Source organism: Cordyceps militaris (genome assembly GCF_000225605.1).
Source record: "Cordyceps militaris CM01 unplaced genomic scaffold CCM_S00001, whole genome shotgun sequence".
NCBI classification, from domain to species: domain Eukaryota; kingdom Fungi; phylum Ascomycota; class Sordariomycetes; order Hypocreales; family Cordycipitaceae; genus Cordyceps; species Cordyceps militaris.
Genome location: NW_006271969.1, coordinates 500,006 through 518,166, shown reverse-complemented (window position 1 = coordinate 518,166; position 18,161 = coordinate 500,006). Strand labels below are relative to the sequence as shown.

Sequence of the window (18,161 nt, the reverse complement as noted above, 5' to 3'; positions counted from 1 at the left end):
AATTTTTATCCCATCATTGACTACGACAGTGCCGTCGCCTGGTGCCTACAGGCTGTACTGGGGGCCCGGCCAAGTTGACTATGATAACAGCAATTTTGACCCGACAAACTCTTGCAGCCGGATATGGAGCTCAACGATACAACAAAGTCGAATAAATCAACTTTTTCGCCATATCATTATCTTGGAACTGACTGCACTTGTTTTTTTGGTCGAAAAGCAGGTTGACGAGCGCTGGTGTCGATTTAAAATAGGCTTTCTGCTGCGATGGGCTAATAGTACAAAATTAGCCCTGGTCGGGTAACAACGGCCCCCTTGGCCTAATGGCTAAGGCGCAAGAGTGCGTACCCGCTTAGATCTTGTCGTTGTATCTCCAGCAAGCTAACCTAGCATAGCTTCTATTCTCGAAATCTTGAGATTGCCGGTTCGAGTCCGGCAGGGGGTGTCTACCTTCCTTATTTTTTGGGTCAAGTTTTGACTCGGTTCTTTTCAAATCTTTTATCTTTTTAATATCCTCTTGCCCGAACTTTTCTTTCCATGTACAAGGCCTGGCCTTCCTTGGTTAAGTACTCAGTAATTGGAATGTCATTTTTAGTTCAAGTCTGTTAGCTTCTGACAGCCCTGGAGATCGCTCCCGATCTGCAATGCTGTGATGACGCATAGGAAATCGAGGGCCCTTGGCATCCCAATCAGTCAACGCTCAAAGGGGTGAAGACGATTGCCCTGTTCCGATTTCCCTGCAGCAGCTCCTTGTTTGACATCATAGACACGCTCCCGTGTTTCTTCTTCTTCTCGGCGAATTGGTTCGCATTTGTGGCTGCCCCATCTCACCTCCCGTTTACTTTTACTTATATGCCTGTCTGCTTCCGCGTGCAACTGACCCGACGCGCCTGTTTCGCATCTCAAATTGTCGGTGTCTTTTCAACGCCTTTGCGATTACAGGCATTGACTACTAGAAATTTCAATACAATGGTACCAAGCGCAACCAAGCGCAAGGCTGGCGCTGCGCCTGCAGCCAAAGCAAACGGGAGCAAAAAAACCAAGACGATAACTTACGATGCCGAGCTTCGCGAACCTCACCATGCTGCTGAAGTTGCTGAAAAACAAGGCATCGTTCTCCGCGATTACTACCCACCAGAGATGAGCAACACAAGAGCGCGCGCATACGCCGAGGAGGCCCTCCGCCGCCCGATGGAGAACCTGGTCAAAGCCCAGGGCGAGACAGCGGAGGCTATGAAAAAGGCTACCAAAGGTGAAGCCATTGCTCACTGGTTCAAGACTGATTTGCGCTGCACCGACAATACCTCACTTGCCCTGGCAGCCCAAAAGGCAAAAGAGATGGACGTGCCGCTTGTCTGCTTCTACTTGGTCAGCCCCCAGGACTTCAAGGCTCATCTCAGATCGCCGGTACGAATCGACTTTATTCTCCGCACTCTGCAGGTGTTGAGAGATGACTTGGCCAAGCTGGATATTCCGCTGTATGTTGAGACCGTGGAAGAGCGCGCCGAGATACCTGGTCGCGTGCTTGAGCTGCTTGATTCGTGGGGCTGCAATCATCTGTGCGCAAACCTGGAGTATGAAGTTGATGAGCTCCGTCGCGAGACCAAGCTATTGAGGCTACTTGCTGAAAAGGGCAAGTCGTTCGAAGCCGTCCATGATACTTGCGTGGTTCCGCCTGGTCAGCTTCGCAGCGGTACAGGCAACCAGTACGCTGTGTATACACCGTGGTATCGCACCTGGATGGCTCACATTCACTCCAACCTCGATTTGCTAGAGCTGCATGACTCCCCGCCAAAGAATCCTGCATCGGCGCGAAAAAAGTTTCAGAAACTATTCAACTGCGAGATTCCGGCTGCGGCCAAGGGAAAGGAGCTTTCGGCAGAAGAGAAAAAGCGCTTTCACGCTCTCTGGCCCTGCGGTGAGCATGAAGCCAAGGCTCGCCTAGACAAGTTTTGTGAGGAGCGCATAGGCGAATATAGCGAGAAGCGAAATGTGCCGAGCGACAATGGCACCTCAAGTCTCTCCGTGCACCTAGCGAGCGGCACAATCAGTGCCCGGACTTGTGTGCGCACCGCCAGAGACAGAAATAAGTCAAAGAAGCTTGATGGCGGCCTCGACGGGATCAAAGTCTGGATCAGCGAAGTGGCATGGAGGGACTTTTATCGCCATGTATTGGTCAGATGGCCGCATGTTTGGTGAGTACGCAATCATAAAATGTGAGGTATTTTCGCTAACGAGTTCTCTACAGCATGAACAAGCCATATAAGCCAGACTATGCGGATATCGAATGGTCATATGATACCGAGCACTTCAAGGCCTGGTGCGAGGGCAAGACTGGGTTCCCCATCGTGGATGCTGCGATGCGACAGCTGAATCACACGGGCTACATGCACAATCGCACCCGCATGGTGGTGGCATCCTTCCTCGCCAAGGACCTTCTCATTGATTGGCGCATGGGCGAAAAGTACTTCATGGAGCACCTGGTAGATGGCGACTTCGCGAGCAACAACGGCGGCTGGGGCTTCAGCGCAAGTGTCGGCGTCGATCCGCAGCCGTACTTTCGCATATTCAACCCTCTTCGGCAGAGCGAGCGATTCGATGCCGACGGCGAATATATCCGTCACTGGGTGCCAGAGTTGAAAGACCTCGACAACAAACAAATTCACGATCCGTACGGCCGCGGCGCGGGGGACAAGGCGAAAAAGGCAGGATATCCGAAACCGATTGTCGAACACAGTGAATGCAGGGCGCGGGCACTGGCTGCGTACAAGGCGGCAGTGGCATAGAATCGCGATGGTGCTGGGGTTCGCATCTGTTGTATAATATAATTATAAAATGGAGTGTTCTAAAAGGAGTTAATCATGCACTGAAACAAGTTGCATTCTCGCATGTCCGACCCGTATCTGTACCATGACAAGCAGTCTCGACTGCCACGGCTTTTATGAAGGCCAATAATGATCTGCGGCTTGGAGACTATCAGAGTAGTCCCAGAATTCTCAGCAACTGCAAGGCGGCATCACAAGGAGCCCTGCGAGCCAGCCGGTGCGAGAAGACTTTTCTAGCCGGGAGCACAGCACCAGTCACGCAATCACTTCCCAGGCTCGCATGTTTGTGGACAAGTTCGTAATGTTTTTGTGTGTCTTCGAAATCGAGCCGAGACGCCTCGAATTGGATTGTGCTAAATGCAGGCCAACTCTAGTTTCAACAAATGCATCCTTTCCCGAAACCGAACCCAAACTGTTCGGATCGTTAGCATTGCTTGTGCGGCATGCTGGTCCCAGTTCCGTCACCCGGGTATTATGCACCTATCACTCTATTTTTTGTTTCTTCATTCGTTTCCGTCATATAAACAACCCCGTTTATCGCTGAGCGCTCCAGACGTTCTTCACAATTCCGTCACGCTGGGTGAGACGGTTCATGGCGTCGTCGGACTCGCCCATGGCGCGGACGAAGCCGCAGAGGGCATAGACGTGGTTCTCGCCGGGGATGGCGCGGCCGTTCTCGTCAACCTTGGCAATGGAGATCTGGACAGAGCCGTGATCCTTGGCCTTGATGATGCGGTTGGTAGCGCTGCACTTGCGGGGGACGTAGCTGTAGATTGGGGGTCGCAACATTAGTACAACGGGTATAATCTTTCGCCAAATCGTGTTCTGCAGTCGAATTGCTATTGCTTCGGGGGTTTCGGTGTTGTCTTACAGATCGACGATCTCGCCACGGTCGTTCTCCATCTTGACGGTGTTGTGAGGGTGTTTTCGGGGGTGTGAAGGTAAGTCGTGATGCACTGATGGGACAGCCTCACAAATCCGGATCTCGAAATTTGCCCTAGCGAATAATTTCGTGGGGCGGGGAGGGCTTTGTGTGCGTCACATGACCTATCATGTGACTACGTGGCGGTCTCGCGACCATGTTGAGCCAATCAAAGCGCGCAATCGCGCGCCGACACCAAATCGGAGGCCTGGCAGCTGGGTACCCACTTTCGTTGATCTGAAGGTTTCAAAGAACCTGCGACGAGCAACACGCGACGCAATTGCCTCCGCCTCAAGTGCACATTCGGAGGTGCTGCTGGAGGAAACAAAGGCAGAAACGATTCTGCTGCGTCTTACGGGTTCGAGATGCGCTCTGCGCACTCGACCGCATGTGTCCGGCGCAATGGCTTCTCCTGAGATGTTCCTGTCGTCACCATCACGTCCAAAGCGCCGAATCGCAACTTCTCCACTCGTCATATCCTCCTCCCCAGATCTTCCCTCGCTTCAGGAGTTAGGGTCGCGACCGCCAAACCCCCCATTATTCAAGTCGACTATCCAGACAGCACCAAAGAACGAGCGCTCAAGAGTCGGTTTCACTTCAGCGCCAGATCCCGGGCCGCAGACGGTGAACCGGTCACCAAGCCCTCACAATCCTGTTCATGAATCGCACTATCGATCGCCTACAAAACCACGGCCACAACCATCCCTCGCGAACAATGATATGGCTCCGCGGCGTGCTAAGGAGGGTGCGGCTTGTCGACCCCTGCTGCTTTCATCGTCTCCTACAATTATACCCGAGGCAGCTGTAACTGAGAGCAGATATTTCAAGAAACCAGCCATCGATCCTCCTGAAGCCAAAGTATCTACTACAGCTATACAGTCTGTACCTCATGATGCATCTCTGAATCTAGAGCTTGCCCCCGCGAGACGCCTAGATTGGACCCCGCCGAAACAGAAACCGCCGAAGTCTATTGAGCCAGACAGTAGCGATCCGGGGACAAACCAACCAGATTATGAGGAGACTGGGGAGGATGGGGCACTTTCTAGGGTTCTCGAATCTTTCAAATGCGATGAGGTATCGACCGCGAGTACAGCTACGCGATCCGACGAAGACGGTAGCATTTTCCGGAAACGCAAGTTGATCGACGCAATGTCAATGAGATCTGAACAAAGGCCTCCAGTAGCTCTCGAGCCTTCTAACGTGAAGAAAAAGGCGGCACCGAAAAAGAAGCCACGGACTATCACAGGACTAGCTACAGCCGCATATAAGCTTGCTAGTCAGTCTGAGCCCATTGTTGGCGAGGAGAAACGGACCAGGAAATCAACAGCAGAGAATTCAGCTGCTGCTACAAATATGCCGACAGATGCGCCGACGAAGAAAACGAGGAAGCGTACTTCCAAAGCCCCAAGAAAGACGAAGAAGAAGGAATCGCCGCCCAAGCCAATACTGTTGTCACCAAGCGCCGCACTTCGTCAAGTTGCAAATCAAGACTTCCTTTTTGGAACATCAAGTCAACTAGCCCTAGAGCAGTCGCCAGGATTCTTACGAGATCTGGCTACGGCAATAAAAGCTTCCAATGAATTTGAGTACATCTCACTTTCAACGCCGATTAACAGCGATGCTGTGGAGCCCCCAGAGCCAAAGCGCTCGCTTTGGAACGCGGCGGCTCGCGACGAAGATGGGGATCTCTTTGATTTAGGGATTCAAGAACTAGTTCAGAAGTCACAAGATTTACCCGTCCCTGGGGCACAGGCTGATCCGTTTGGCTACGTCAAAGGAGCCAGCTCTAGCGGAGATGATTCATTTCTTACTCTTTCTGACGCATTGCGCCCTCAAGGGTCACCTCGCGTGGGAGATGTTGATGCAAAGCGGCCTAACCCCGTGCCTTTGTCGCAAGACGCAGGATTAATGCCTCCCGCTCCAAAACCACTGGATTTACCACCTCGCCCGGATTTTGCGCTCTATACTGATTCACAACTGGCCAGCGAGGTCTCATCGTATGGCTTCAAGAACGTACGCCAAAGAGGGGCACGAATCGCACTTCTAGACAAATGTTGGCAGGGCAAGAATCAAATTGTCGCCAATCCAGGGACAAGATCTGCCTCGACGCTCACTGGTGCAAGCGGCCGCTCACCCATCAAGTCAGGACGAGCAACATCGTTGGTCAAAACACCTGCTCGCCCAGAATCATCGCTGGCCAGCGAATCACAGCCGCAAGAGCCACCGCCATCAGCCCAGCAGCCAATGAGCCCGCCAAAACGGCCCCGCGGCAGACCGCGAAAGGCGGCAATACCAACGCCATCCTTGTCGGAATCTGTTTCACTTTGCGCTGCAGCTGTGCTGCAATCGGGCTCTACATCACTGGCCCCTAGCACTCCAAAGCGAAGCAAGGCCAAGAAGTTTGTCGTCGAAATACCAGACTCTGGATCAGAAGCTGATGAGCTTGATGCCCTGTCTGCTTCTCCGTCATCGGTGCCGGATGAGACCTTTTCTCCTTCGCAGGGCGTTGACCTATCTCTGTCCATGGAAGAAGACACAGAACTGTCCATGGTAGATTCAACTTGTGACAAGCCAGCCTCTTTTGAGTATATTGGCAAGGCGGTTACTAGCGCACCAAGATGCAAAGATGTCAATAATCCATCTTGGCATGAGAAGATACTCATGTACGATCCAATCATCCTTGAAGATCTTACTGCATGGTTGAACTGCGGACCGCTTACCAAGGTTGGTTATGATGATGAGGTCAGCTCAGGGGAGGTGAAGAAGTGGTGCGAGTCGAAAAGCATATGTTGCCTCTGGAAGGTCAATCTCCGAGGAAAGGAAAGGAAGCGATATTGACGAAGTCTCAACTCCGTGTTTGTTTGTTATAAGTGTTTCATTGCATTTAGCGTGGCGTTGGTCTAGGTTTAAAATATTCCCACCGTACATGGCCATTGGAAACAGAGCCGTTATTTTTTCCCTAACCTATTGAGTAGATTTATTGTATCGAATGCAAACTCGACCGGTTACAACATTGTAAAAGAAAGCAGCTTAATTATGTTGAACTGTTCACAGCAACAACAGTTGGCGGCGACGGAGCCAATAGAAGCTGTTGTGGGGCCGCTGGCTCATCTGAAATGTCCGGCACAAGACCGGCGGCGTACCTCGGTTCCCCGCCAGCAAGCGTCGAGCATACATCGGAGCACGCCCTAGGACGGTTATGCTGCTAGTATAGCCGGTCCAGCGATACCTCCTCTTTCATGAATTCACATCTATGCATCGTCGCAAGACGAATATCGCGAACCAGCAATCCCCGAGTTGCCGCTACAAGACTTGTCACCACAGCCACCTCAAGCTCCAACGTGTCCGTCCCGGTCGTCCCCGTTCACGCGTGCCCGGACACGCCCCGCGCTCGCCAGCAACGGCGGCCATTCTCCAGCACCGACACTCCTCGCAACGCCGCAGCGGCACCCCTATCTCCCAAACCGCCTTGCAAGATGACCAAGGACGGCAGCGACGAGCTCCCGTTGCCGCGGCCGAGCGCCTCGGTCGTGCTGCTGTCGCCCTCCAACGAGATCCTGCTGCTGCACCGCGTCAAGACGTCGTCGTCGTTTGCGTCGGCGCACGTGTTCCCTGGCGGCAACGTCGACCCGTACCATGACGGCGAGGTGCCGCCCGAGGGCCACCCGGACAAGCACCGCGACGGGCCGGCGTACCGCTTGTGCGCCGTCCGTGAGACGTTTGAGGAATCGGGCATCCTGCTGGCCAAGAAGGACGGCCAGCTGGTGCAGATGCCGGAAAAGGAGCGCGAGGAGGCGCGCAAGCTGATTCACGCGCGCAAAATCAAGTTTGGCGACTGGCTCCAGTCCATTGGTGCCACCGCAGACACAGGTACGTGGACCTAGAATTTTGCGAGGAGACGGGGTCGTCCGAGTCCACGATGCTGACAACTGTGCCGTCGCGTATAGAGTCCCTCATCCCCTACACGCGCTGGCTGACGCCGGTGACGGTGCCGAAGCGCTTCACGACGCAAATGTACCTCTACCTGCTGCCGCTGACGCGGCACGACGTGGCGACCAAGACGGTGATCCCGACGGCGGACGGGGGCGTCGAGCACACGGCGGCGCTGTTCGCGTCGCCGCAGGCGTGGCTCAAGCAGGCGGACCAGGGCGCCATCATCCTGTTCCCGCCGCAGTACTTCATTCTCGACACGGTGGGGCGGCACGTGGGCGGCGGCCGGCCGGGCTCGCTCGAGGAGGAGTCGCGGCGGTTCATGCAGCAGCGGCGGAAGCTGCTCCGGTTCGTCAGGGAGGTGCCGACGGCGACGACGGCGCTCGGCCGCGCGCACCCGTCGGCGGCGGTGGCCTGGGCTGACAAGGTCATCAGCCCGGTGCCGCTGTACATGCGCCCGGGCGACGGCCGCGCCGTGCTGTCGCTCAGCTACCCCGGGCCGGAGCTTGAGGGCTCGGACCGCGTCGGCGACTTTGAGCGCGTCGTGCTGACTAGGTTCGGCAAGAAGGGGCCGACGGGCGTCGAGGTCCGCCTGCGCGAGGAGGTGCTCGACGAGGATGCGCAGCCCAAGGAGGGCCGGCTGGAGAAGCTGTGAGGGAGTGCGGGTTTGTTCTTGGAGGAGAAGGTTTTAATTTAGGAACCTTTTTGTATGTAGATATCGGAAGACGTATACATAGAGGCTCGAATATATGTACAGTACGAATTAGGCTGGTGGAGAATGCTCATCTGTGGTTCTGATTCTTTGGCAATGCCATGTCGTCAAATTTAAGGATAAAACATGTTTGAGGTTGGTTCTCCGCAGGGTGTGACTGGGGGAGAGGTCAATTGACACAAGTTGCAAGAGATCTGCTTCTGGGTGGTGCTTCCGGGTAGCTGGTAGTGTATGTAGGTGGATGAGGAAGTTTTACATCGCATTGTGGCTATATGATAATGTCTAGCAGACTACATATTTTATCGAGAGATGACACTCTACGGTGCTTCTTTGTTTGTTCATGGAAACTGGATTTTGGTGGATGCACATGATAGTTCTGGTACAGCTCAAGCATCCTGCGTACCTTCAACAACGTCATTGTGCGCCGGCGCCTGGTTCCGCACTCCAGACGGGTACAAGGAAGAAAAAAGCCAAAGCACGTCGAATCCACCAAACATGCACAATATTGAAGCTAAAAATCCAATAGAGACTGATTTCAGCATCCACACCAAGCAGCTGTAAAAAAAGAAGCTTGAATACAGCTTTGCGTGCATTTGAGCAAGTTTCCCACAGCCAGCCCCCGCGCCCCACGGTCAAGCCCGCGTCTAGACTCACACGGATAGGATCCTTGTCCACTTGTCACTTTTCAGCCCTGCGCAGGTAAGCATAAAAAACGGACGGGCATGAATGAACGAGTTGAGGGAAACAAGAAACCAACAAAGCAAGCGAGCCAAGACGAGAAAATGGAGACTAAAAAAAAACGTGCGAATGTTTTGGCTCCCCCGTGTTTCTACCGGTGTTGTGCAGCCTGTAGGAGCCCGGCATGGAGCCGGCCCCACCACCTCCGGAAAGCAAGTTTCAAGCATACAGATTAGTACAGTGGCTGCATTGAGCAAGCCTAGATAAATGCGATGAAAAACTCCCTCACTCATCACAATAATCCTTTTGTGGCGGCCCTGTAATTTGTACATGGAAGGTTGCTACGCAGACAGTACCATCAGTTATTAAAACACACTTTCGGAGCTGGTGGCTCCCCTTTCCCCCCCGGGCTAGTGGACGCCGCGGCGCACATACCCCCCCCCCGGGGCACCGCTTGCACAGAGCGGCAGCGGCGCCATGTGCGGTGATGATGCGGGAACCTCTTTCGACAAAACGAAAGGTGACACGATGTTGAGCTGAGGACCCAGACGGGGAATTGGTGCGCTAGTTTTTTTTCTTCTTCAACCGGCTATATAGATCCTCTCCCGCCCACAGCTCTCCCACGCCTTGTCCAAACCCTTTGACAAGTCCACTCTTCCCATTGAACAAAACAATCCCACCAAACCTCTCAACATGTTGACCCAGATCGCCCTCCTCCTGGCCGCCTCCCAGGCCGCCACGGCGCATTTCGGCCTGACGCAGCCTCAATGGCGCGCCAACTCTCTCGCGGCCGAGAACGCGGCCAAGTACAGCCAGTGGACGTATCCATGTAAGTCCGGCGCAGGCACATCCCTTTTTGTTTTTTTCCCAAATCCCCCGTCATCCAAAACCAACAAAAACTGACCCAACCCGTCACACAAGGCGCCGGCGTCCCGTACGGCGCGGGCAACACCACCGACTGGCCGCTTGACGGCGGCGCGCTCGAGCTGGAGCTGCACCACGCGTGGACGTACGTCTTCGTCAACCTCGGGCTCGGCGGCAACACGACCAACTTCAACGTGACGCTGACGCCGGACCTGTGGAACTCGACCGGCAAGGGCACCCTCTGCGTCGACCACCTCGTCGTGCCCGCCGGCATCGCCGACGGCACCCACGCCACCGTCCAGGTCGTCACCTCGGGCGCCAGCGGCTCCGCCCTCTACAACTGCGCCGACATCCGCTTCTCCAAGGACGCCAAGCGCCCCGACAACGGCACCTGCACGAGCAAGGGCGTCACCCTGACCGAGGTCAAGCCCCAGAGCGCCAACGCGACGACGAGCGCCGGCGCCACGCCCTCCGCGACCGCCACCGGCAAGTCGGCCGCGCGCCCGGCCGCGGCGGTCCACGGCGGCGTGCTGGCGACTGTGGTGGGTGCGGCCGCGCTCTTTGCGCTGGGCTCGAGCCTGTAAATGTCAAACGGGAGACAGGGATGGATTTAATGTACATGAGTAGCCAAGATGCGATTTTGTAAATGAGAAGAGATATATTTTTCAAACCCAACTCTAATCTCCACGGGTGGATTATGAAACCAGTTACGTGTATAAATTTGACAGTACGCCATCCAAATACGCCAGCGAGCCACTGCGCCTTGTAGAACATATGTACAGGGACCTCTACAGGTAGAAACACAACGAGGGGTATCGACAATATAGTATTAACAGGAGCATGGAACAGTATGTACTGCGTAGCGGTTAGTCAAAGGTTAGTCAAGAATTTGTCATTCGTCCAAAGACATACCTCGTCGTCCATGCCAAACGTGCAACGTAGATCATGCAATCATGCAAAATGCTCTTTGCCCGACAATGTAAAAAAAGAAAAAGAAAAAAAGAGTAACCATGTAACAGAAAGACCCATGCAAACATGTGAACACGTAAACCAACAAATGTCAAACATGTAGTAGGAAATGCAACAAAACGTCGTTAAGCAAAGGCAGCGATGGGCTCCGTGGTGAGTTGCTCAAAGACCGAAGCCATGGTGATGCGCTGAGCAGGGTTTGGTGTGAGCATCTCCTTGACGATGCGCTCCAGGCGGTCCTCCTTGTTGAGCACTTGCGCCGCATCGTGAACCTCAGTCAGCCAGGTGCGCATCTGCAGGATAGCGGGTTGGCCGTTGCCGTACTTTTGCACTATCTGTGGGTTATTGACACCAGCAATCAGCCAGTAGAGCTGATTGTTGCCGCTCTGTGGCCTGGCGCGGCTCTCGGGCAGGGGTAACTTGCCCAACAGGTATAGCATGGTGACGCCCATGGCCCAAACGTCGGCGGCCGGCCCGCGAAGCTTCCGCCCGATGAACTCGGGAGGAATGTAGTACGGCGTGCCACCACCGCCGGGTGGGCTCGAGCTCACGGTGGACATGCCAAAGTCGCACAGGACGGCACCACGGTCCAGGGCGTATAGGATGTTGGCGGGCTTGATGTCGTTGTGGACAAGTTGGCGACTGTGGATGTAGCTCAGAGCGCCCGAAATGTCTCGCAAGATGCGGGCGGCGTCTTCTCGTGATCCGATAAAGTGGTCATCTTGCCTGCTTCTCCAGCGGTTTTGAACCGTCAGATCCTTGGCGTCGACGTGCTCCATGTACAGGGAGAGAAAGCGGGCGTCGCCACCGTAGTAGCGCACGATGGAATGGTGCTCTAGATTTTCTTGCGTTTGGTACTCGCGTTGCCACATGTCGGCTTGCCGAATGACGTTGCGCTCATGTACGTTGGACTTGTCCGAATTGTTCATGACCGTCTTGAGTACCTTGACGGTAACGATGCTGTTGGGACGTTTGGAATGGCGGCCTACAAAGACGGCGGACTGGGCGGTGGAGGCAATGGGTTCCTGCTTGATGAGCTGGTACTCATCGAGCTCACATATGCCTGTCATGTAGATTGTGTCACCTTGCTCGGCCTGAAGCAGGGCATTTGTGTTGCTTGATGACAGTTCCTTGCCCGACCTCTTGGTACCGTTCGGTAGCGAAAAGACGAGGGGATCTGCCGACGGGTTCAGAAACATGACCACGCCGTCTGCGGGGCGACCGTCGATTTGAGATGCCCGACGCTTGGCACGCTTGTCACCCTCATCATCCTCATCAGGAGTGAGGGCTCTCTTGCCGCTAGTGGAGACTAGCGCCGAGCTGCCGCGGGAGGAGGTGCTCTGGCTATGACTCAGAGATCGTTGCTCATAGACAGAGATGGGGCGCTTCTCTAGAATTCTAAAATCCAAAACGGCCGTGTCGTGAACCCTGATGCGCCAGGTACCAGGTGCCAACGACTTGGTGACGTGAGGGTAGACCATGCGATAGTCGTTCAAGGAGGGGCTGGCGGGTGCTGCCTGGGAGAGGCGGACGAGGGCGAGGGGGACCTCGGAGCGGTTGACAAAGATGAGCTTGTCGCTAGCGGGATCAAAGTAGAGCTCGCACCAGAGGGAGGGACGGGCGAGGCCGTCATCGTCGGCAAGGTCGCCGGGGATGCGGACGGAGAACTTGATGTCGCGGGCGGTCTGGGTGACGGCCAGGACTTTGTGGGAAGGCTCTTCGGCGGAGGCGACCTCGGCGCGGAGAGCGAGCCAGCGACAGTTGTCGCTCGAGGGGGTGACGGGAATGGTGCTGGGCAGTTCGGCAAGGGGACGGACGAGGAGGCGGATGTCTTGGGGGTGGTGATGGTCCTCGAGCAAGAGAACGTCGAGCGGGACGTGCTCGTCGGGGCCCGGGCTGGGGGTACCGACGTCGACGGCTCGGACGCGGGCGCGGGCGTCGAGCTCAGACTGGGAAAACGGTTCGGTCCTTTCCTCCGTCGCCTCTTCCCGAGGCGCGGTTCTAGGATCTGCCATTGTGATGGTTCTGAATATTTTCTGAAGCGAGAGTGATGCCTGACGCAGGTGCATAGTGTGGCGCCTCAGGATGGTAGACGTGGTGGTGGTGGCAGCTCAGCAGCTCAGCCCTGCCGGTAGGGTAGGCCTGTACCTCAGGCCTACTCGAGTCTCGTAAGCAGGTTGCGAGGTGGGAATTGGGAGGACCAGGCTATTACTGGTAGGTAAACTGGTAGGTAATAGACTTTGAGCAGAAGTGATGGGAAGAGGGGACGGGAGCGGGCCAGGCTGTGGCTGATCCAGGTGAGGGGCTGTACTAGCCAAACCTATCGCCTATCCGCCTGTTGGAAGATGGTGGTGATGACGATGGTGTGGTTGTCCGTTGGTTGATGTGTTGGCAGCATACAACTCGTAGGAAAATGTCCAAAAGAAGAATTCAAAGGAGAAAAAGCGAGGCAAAGTCCAACGGCCAAGGGGACAATAAATGCAGGAACAGCTCAGTGGTCACGACGAGGACGCCAACGTCAGATGGGCAACGAGAGACGGGCGGCTGGTGGCCTGCTGATGCACCCTCAGCCTCACGCTGGACCGAGTTTGCAAGTCACTAGCAACGGGTCAGTGCCAGGCCAGCGACCAGACAAATGCAGTTTCAATGTGTGCGTGCAAAGTTGCAGAGGTAAAGAGACGGGCGGCCTGGGGATCTGACGGGTTAGCCAGCTGCTCCCACCGGGTGGGAGTCATCACAACGGGCTGACAATTAGTTACCTGTGGCTGAGGTTGAGCGGCTGAAGTGATGGCTGTTGTAACAGGCATTCTATTGGTGCATACAGAGAGAACCCTGATTAGATCAGCGGCAACCCTTTTTAGCGACGGTACAGCCCGTGGGAGATGTAATAGCATGTAGGAGAACAAAACACCGTTGTGTGGTTCAGAACTCAATCTTTATCCGTATCTAGGTAGAAAATCTTCATCGTTCATTTTATGCTCTCACTTGAGCATTTTCAACACCACGTAATGACCTCTCATGGAACACGTTAGAACCCTTTTTAGCATCTATACAAGGGACCAGCCCTCACAATTGTGCAAAGAAAATCTTGGTACCGTGTCAATTCCGTTACGACACTGTAGTCAAAACGTTCCTTTCCATTCCTTTCCACCTCGGCCACCTGCCCATCCGCCCTCCAAAATTCACAGTCAGCCTTGTTCACCCGGTTCTTTCATATGTAGACACTGTGCATCTCACTGTGCCAGCCAATGCCCTCGTCTGTCTGCCTGCGAGGCATCCAGTGTGGCGTTGCATCTCACCCATTTCCCATCCCGCCTGTTCATCTTTTCCTTCCTCACTCCCCAAACCCCGTGGTATGTATCAGCGTTGCATTGCGAATCCGACATGAGTTGCATAACACCATGGCATTGAAATCTTGTCGTCATTGCACTTGCAGCTGATAGTGCCATGACGGATCGCGAGCCGACGAACGGTCGAGTGACTGAGCCTTGCGCGCCACTCACGTGGTTGCACGCGAACCGCCGACCTACTCGACCTTTTTTGTCGTGTCTTTTCCACAACGCTCAGATACGACCTTGATACTGTCAAATCTGCGTTTGTGCAACGGTCCGTGACGTGCCACGACAGACTCGAGAATCTAGTGTAGATCCTTTATTCCAGTTGACTAGCTTTTGGTCGCGCTGTCGGCGCAAAACACTCGTTCCCCTGACAGACGTTGCAGGAGCAACCGCTGCCTGCTCTGGTCTTGTCCCGTGACGCGACACTACGATTACGAGGAGCACTGTCGTCGCCTTGAAGCGCCGTCTGAACGCAATAACTTGCGGATGTCAAAACACCATCCTTGGTCCAAGACCGCGTTCTACGACGACACAGTCAACAGGCTGCCCTCAAATCAGGCTTGACCCCTCATTCTGTTCAGTAACTACCGCACGTGCTCGAGAGTTGCGCCACAATCTCATCAGCCACAAAGCAGCACCAGCCACAGCCACTTCTCGAAAAAATCAGAATATGCAGGCCGCCACCAGCTGCAAGCCGCCATGCAGGCCGCCACCACAACGCCTCCTTGCCTCTCGTTGGTCATGGTCTAGCCTGACATCCACCCGCATCAAAAGCTGAGCGCGCTAGGGCCTTGGGCATGCAATGTCCCGCGCCTTATCAAGCTAGCGCTCTGCAGTGCTCCAGCGCTAATGCAAACGGGCCCTTGCAGTGGGGTTTTCCGTGCCACTTGTCAGACACCAGTACCCAATCAAAGCATTCACCGCTGTTTGCCTCAGGCAGCCACGCGCTCGTCGCCCTGCCGTCCATCAACCGCCCTTTCAGAGGGTAGTCGACGCGCCCCCCACAACCTTGGGCTTTGTCGTTGTCAATGAATCCTGAGTCTGTCAACCCATGAGAACTGCCTACTGAATCGAATTCGAGCCCGCGACTTGCACGCTTTTCGCTATATTCCGACTCTGCTTCCCACCGCAATGCATTTCAGTACTGCTACCTTGCTCTAGATGAGCCAAGTCCGCCAAATGACCCTGGGCTTGCACATCTAGACACGTTTTCCCTCTTTCGACATTCTCACCATAACACGTCCCACGTTTGTGGGCAGCACCATATTGTCCGACCGATAATGGACGAACCAGGCTGGGCATGGCCCGCCTGGAAGTTTAACATGAGGAGGGATGACCTCTTCACTTCTCTCCACGACCGATACAACACTATCACCTTCGCCCTTCAAGACCCCGAAGCCTTCCACCTCGATGTCTTGGAGCTCTCTGTTCAGGCTGGTACTGCTGAGGAGTTCCACCAACTGATGGCTGAGCGCAAGGACCAGCGCACCAAGGAGATTAATAACTGCTTTGAGTCTCTCGCCGTTGAAATCATCGCCAACCCTCGGTTGATGGGTACCGATCAGTGGCACCACGCCGTCCAGCTTTTCCGAACCAAATCCTACGACTCTATCGTTCGCTACTTTGCCAGCTACATCCCGGAGGAGTATATTGATGAGCAACAGTGCTCATCACCAGCCTCTGAAGCCTTAACTTCGGAGGGCTACTCTACGTGTACCACCAGCACCAATATTACCGACGTCGAGGACATGTCACAGTTTCTCGACCAGGATGCCTTTTTCCCCAACGGTCCCGTCATGGCCGTCCAGCCCTGCTCCATGGATGTACAGGCCCCCCTCTCTCCGCCGCACTCAGAGGCTTGCCCTTCAGAGGATTCCGACGATGCCAGCCTTCCCTCTACTGGCCGGTCCTCTCGATCAGCATCTTTCTGTGCCTCCGAATCCGGAAGGCTTTCGGGTTTCCTCCGTCATCTATCGAAGGACGATGACGATACGACATCTCAGTCTGACAGTGGTGAAACCGTACTCACGTCGGTTTGCGACTCTGTTGAGACGATATCGTCTATTGATCCATCGGACCACTACAATGACTCGAAAGCCCTACCCATGACTCCTCAAGACGATGAAGATTGGGACATTAACAACCTACCTATTCAATACTCTGAAGAAGAACTCGACGATACCCTCACCTATGATACCCTGGATTCCGAGATAGCAACACCTAAACCGCTGCCGGAAACTACTAATTATCTCGAGCATCCTTTCAAGGCTACTGCCATCCGAGCCTTATCCGCGAGGCGATCCCAATCGCCCAAAGCATATATCAGAAACCGAACCTCAGCGACGGTGTCGCGTGTCAATAGTCGGAGGAGCCCTGAAGAGGTCTTTTCCAAAATACAAAAAGCCCCAACCGAGGCTGCCCGAAGGCGGCCGAGGACCGGAATGGGGCTTGACTAGCATGAGGGGATATGGGTGCTGTATATATGTGATCATACCTGTACATACCTGTATCTTATGACGAATGATTCTCACACGATACTATTTATCTTTGCTTTCCTTTGCTTTTATTCTGCTTGATGATGTTGATTGATATGTTTATCGCGATGCATGTTCACAATGGTTGTAGCAAGCTAACCAATGAGCACGTCTAGATGCATCCATGATTGATGAGTAACGCTCACATTTTACGCGGTAAGTCGCAGCTTGTGTTGCTCTGCTTTCTCGCCCCCCCTGTTGCAACACGAACATACCAATGGCAAGTGAAGAAAAAGAATTTCTGCTGGCTTTTGGGTATTATACCACACGTCGTGACTCAATCAGCGGTCGCTTTTTTTTTTCTCATTTCAGTAGCCCCTTATGAGTAACTCGCTTTGTTTTTAAGCCTGCTCAACCTCAAAGGCACAATTTCTCACTCGATGGCACATGAGGAAAAATGGGGGTGGTGGTGGCATGTCATGTGGACGCGCCGTCGCCCTTGCTCATCACGCGGTCTGGTAATCAGCACATGGCTGTTAAGTATAATAGTCCATGTGTTTTGAGGAGAATTTTCTTTTCGGATCCGAATCTACCTATTTTGACTGCTCAACAGTCTGTGTGTAAGCCAAGGTAACTCACTACTGTTCCGTTCCCACTTGTCCGTCCAACATCCCCGCCGAGCTGAATCTGGCGGCCATCGTTGCATCTTTTTTCTTTTCAACAAAAACCCGCGATATCGTTGACATGTGCGCCCTCCTTGTTTTCCGAGCCCCGGAGCGCGGGGCGTAGCTGGTTTGAGCTTTTAGTTGGCCGAAGGGAAGCGGGAGGAGGGGGAGGCAGGACGATGAAACCTGCCTGAGAACGAAAGTCGGACAGTAAACATCGGTGGCACATCAACCGTTCGTGATGTCAAGGGCGGCGAAGCAGAGGCCAAGGCCCGGATCTCGACGAAGCCGAGAAGAAATCGCCCAGGTGGCACTCTTCTGTTTTCTCCCAGTTTTTCTGGCTACCCACCAGGGCAAGGAACCGATTTGAACTCTCTTTTCCGCAGGAGGGTCAACAGGCGATCCTAAACACGCTTGTAGATCAGCAGTTCTTGCTTGCTCTCCTTTTTTTGACACAGCCTCCGCCCTTGGCGATGTCGCATAAACTGGCACACACAAGTTTCTTCATGCCTCATAAGGCCTCGAAATGGCCGTCATGTGAAACGACACTGGTTGTTTGCCGTAGCAGCGTAGGTTGTTGGCCGTTTTTTTCTTCTCTTTCGCCCAGAAACAGAATTAGTTCTCTCTTGCCAATCTGCCAATCTGCCAAGCCCGGCTTTTGTTCGTGTTGTCTGCAGGATCATGACAAGTTCTGCTACGGGCCAAGGCTCGTCTGCGGGAAGCCGCACGATCTCCGGTTATTATAATTAATTGCGGCTTAGCTGTCACGGATCGTACCCACACTGCT

General features: G+C 54.3%; 7 protein-coding genes across 7 annotated transcripts; 5 read left to right on the top strand and 2 right to left on the bottom strand.

Annotated features, from left to right (window-relative positions):
- Positions 1 to 320: 320 nt before the first annotated feature.
- CCM_00151 (deoxyribodipyrimidine photo-lyase Phr1, putative) lies at positions 321 to 3,124 on the top strand (the record flags this gene model as incomplete). Its single annotated transcript, XM_006665311.1, has 5 exons — positions 321 to 337; positions 393 to 468; positions 661 to 2,192; positions 2,246 to 2,733; positions 2,919 to 3,124. The coding sequence occupies 5 exons, from the start codon at positions 321 to 323 to the stop codon at positions 3,122 to 3,124; spliced, it is 2,319 nt and encodes a 772-aa protein (XP_006665374.1).
- Positions 3,125 to 3,356: 232 nt separating this feature from the next.
- On the bottom strand, positions 3,357 to 3,725 carry CCM_00150 (40S ribosomal protein S21; the record flags this gene model as incomplete). The annotated part of the gene is made up of 2 exons (XM_006665310.1): positions 3,357 to 3,588; positions 3,694 to 3,725. 2 exons carry the CDS (start codon positions 3,723 to 3,725, stop codon positions 3,357 to 3,359), a joined length of 264 nt encoding a protein of 87 aa, XP_006665373.1.
- Positions 3,726 to 3,864: 139 nt separating this feature from the next.
- CCM_00149 (AT hook, DNA-binding protein) lies at positions 3,865 to 6,582 on the top strand (the record flags this gene model as incomplete). The annotated part of the gene is made up of 2 exons (XM_006665309.1): positions 3,865 to 5,757; positions 5,806 to 6,582. The coding sequence occupies 2 exons, from the start codon at positions 3,865 to 3,867 to the stop codon at positions 6,580 to 6,582; spliced, it is 2,670 nt and encodes an 889-aa protein (XP_006665372.1).
- Positions 6,583 to 6,860: 278 nt separating this feature from the next.
- CCM_00148 (NUDIX family hydrolase) lies at positions 6,861 to 8,329 on the top strand (the record flags this gene model as incomplete). Its single annotated transcript, XM_006665308.1, has 3 exons — positions 6,861 to 6,883; positions 6,968 to 7,614; positions 7,692 to 8,329. 3 exons carry the CDS (start codon positions 6,861 to 6,863, stop codon positions 8,327 to 8,329), a joined length of 1,308 nt encoding a protein of 435 aa, XP_006665371.1.
- Positions 8,330 to 9,757: 1,428 nt separating this feature from the next.
- On the top strand, positions 9,758 to 10,512 carry CCM_00147 (uncharacterized protein; the record flags this gene model as incomplete). Its single annotated transcript, XM_006665307.1, has 2 exons — positions 9,758 to 9,893; positions 9,986 to 10,512. The coding sequence occupies 2 exons, from the start codon at positions 9,758 to 9,760 to the stop codon at positions 10,510 to 10,512; spliced, it is 663 nt and encodes a 220-aa protein (XP_006665370.1).
- Positions 10,513 to 11,022: 510 nt separating this feature from the next.
- Positions 11,023 to 12,912, bottom strand: CCM_00146 (Protein kinase-like domain; the record flags this gene model as incomplete). Its single annotated transcript, XM_006665306.1, has 1 exon — positions 11,023 to 12,912. One exon carries the CDS (start codon positions 12,910 to 12,912, stop codon positions 11,023 to 11,025), a length of 1,890 nt encoding a protein of 629 aa, XP_006665369.1.
- A 2,603-nt stretch (positions 12,913 to 15,515) lies between these two features.
- Positions 15,516 to 16,691, top strand: CCM_00145 (uncharacterized protein; the record flags this gene model as incomplete). Its single annotated transcript, XM_006665305.1, has 1 exon — positions 15,516 to 16,691. One exon carries the CDS (start codon positions 15,516 to 15,518, stop codon positions 16,689 to 16,691), a length of 1,176 nt encoding a protein of 391 aa, XP_006665368.1.
- Between the last annotated feature and the right edge of the window lie 1,470 nt (positions 16,692 to 18,161).